At 54.1% G+C, this 1,988-nt stretch overlaps 1 protein-coding gene across 1 annotated transcript; it reads left to right on the top strand.

The window, feature by feature from the left end:
- The first annotated feature begins 657 nt into the window (after positions 1 to 657).
- Positions 658 to 1,697, top strand: LOC124683314 (uncharacterized acetyltransferase At3g50280-like). The gene has a single exon (XM_047217859.1). The coding sequence runs from the start codon at positions 658 to 660 to the stop codon at positions 1,309 to 1,311; it is 654 nt and encodes a 217-aa protein (XP_047073815.1). The 3' UTR covers positions 1,312 to 1,697.
- The last annotated feature ends 291 nt before the right edge of the window (positions 1,698 to 1,988 follow it).

Genomic DNA, 1,988 nt, shown 5'->3' with positions numbered 1-1,988 from the left:
TTGTGTCAACCATGGTTCAAACTACGTGTTAGTTTGTGGAAACCATATTCCAAACTATGTCTTAATTTGTGTAAACCATGTTCCGAATTATATATTAGTTTATGAAATATTTCTTCCCTCTAGTGAAATAAAATGCAAAAAATAAAAAAACATATTTTAATATTTAAAAAAATTTGGAAGCGGCGTTTGGGGGACGTGACTGATGAGCGACGTTCCCCAAACACGGTACGCTCGTTTGAAAACATTTCGGCGGAGGCGATAAACCGGAGCCGTGGCTCCGACGTCCATGTCGGCTCCTGACAGCACACCACCTAGCCAAAGATGAATAACTCACTGCCACCAATCACCAACGCACCCCACTGGTCCCTCTGACCAGCCTGCAGTAGGGGCGGAGACAGAAAAAATGGTGTCGATGTGAAAAACAGGTGTATGAAAAATTGAAAACTAGTGGGTGGGCCTGAGATCTAAAGTGCAGAAGTTTTAGGAGGTTTTAAGAGGTTTAAGCAACAAAAAAAAGACATAAAGAAGGGGTCACAGAAAATCAGCACGTAGCATCGGCAGCTCGCACGCAGCCATCAAACCGACCGTGACCCATGAGCCATGAGGCCATGACTAGTCGACCACTCCTCCCTGCCAGAGTAAACTGAAGCAATATCGATGGGCGACGTAAGCATCGTGTCCCGGCGCATGATCCGGCCGGAGCCGGAACCAACCACCTCGCCGCCGGAGACCATCCACCTCACGCCATGGGACCTGCGGATGATCACCGTGGATCACATCCAGAAGGGACTTCTTCTGCCCAAGCCTGCCACCGCCGTCGTCGAACACCTTGCGTCATCTTTCGGGCGTGCTCTGGGACGCTTCTACCCCTTCGCCGGCCGCCTCGTTGCCACGCCGGGCCGCAGCGACGGCGACGGAGGGCCACCTAAGAGCCTCGTCGTTTCGCTGCGCTGCAGCGGCGAGGGCGCCGAGTTCGTCCACGCCGTGGCACCCGGCGTCACCGTGGCGGACGCCACCGACGCGCTCTGCGTTCCGCGGGTTGTCTGGTCCTTCTTCCCGCTCGACGGGATGCTCGGCGTGGACACCATAGCCGACTCCCGCCCGGTCATGGCCGCTCAGGTCACCGAGCTCGCCGACGGCGTATTCGTCGCCCTGTCGCTAAACCACGGAGTTGCCGACGGGACAGCCTTCTGGCGCTTCTTCAATACCTGGTCCGAGATCAGCCGCCGCAGCGTCGACGGCGACGGTGGCTTCGAGGTCTCCTCGCCTTTGCCGGCGCACCGGAGGTGGTCCATGTCCAGTTTGTTTTAGACGAATCAATATCAAGACCAGCAAGGGAATCGCAGATTCCATGCGACTAGACTAGTGTGATAGTGTTAAAGCAATGAAAGAGAAGTGATTCTTGGGGGCACACCTCAAATTGCATCGTCTGGAAAATTGTAAATTAGAAGGGGGATCAGGGAAGACGAAGGAGGAGGATCCAGGGAAGACGAAGGAGGAGGATGGATGATTACCTGCTGCAGGTCGCTTGCCATCACGAATCGTCGTTCGGCTGCCGGCCATGGCTCTACTTCTCCTGGCCAGCCGACCGCGCGATCTGGCCGGCGTTCCACGCCCTCTCCTCTCCTCTCCGAGCAAGAGTCAAAGTCTAAGTCATGGTCGCTTGCCATCATTTGCGATCTATTTTTCCTATTGTGCTGCTGCCGTTTGTATATCCATTGGATGTTAAATTACAACCTTTGAGTGTTGGTAGACCTGCATTTTCGTTTTGTCTTTTGGTGGGCTTTTGATTGGACTGTTTTTTATTGTGTTTTTTTATGCAAGTTGAAGACGGAGACGGTGCTGTTAGGATGATCTCCTCGCGTCCGAGCCCAACGGCTCGAACTCGGACCCTTGACCTCGTCCGCGCCCTGATCGCGCCCAACCGCATCTGGTTGGTGGGCCCCTATCGCATGTGCTATATATACAGTGGTGGGGGCGGTGGCACA

Source organism: Lolium rigidum, chromosome 1, assembly GCF_022539505.1.
Source record: "Lolium rigidum isolate FL_2022 chromosome 1, APGP_CSIRO_Lrig_0.1, whole genome shotgun sequence".
NCBI lineage: Eukaryota > Viridiplantae > Streptophyta > Magnoliopsida > Poales > Poaceae > Lolium > Lolium rigidum.
The sequence above is the reverse complement of the archived record's forward strand: the minus strand, read 5'-3'. Positions and strand labels throughout refer to the sequence as shown.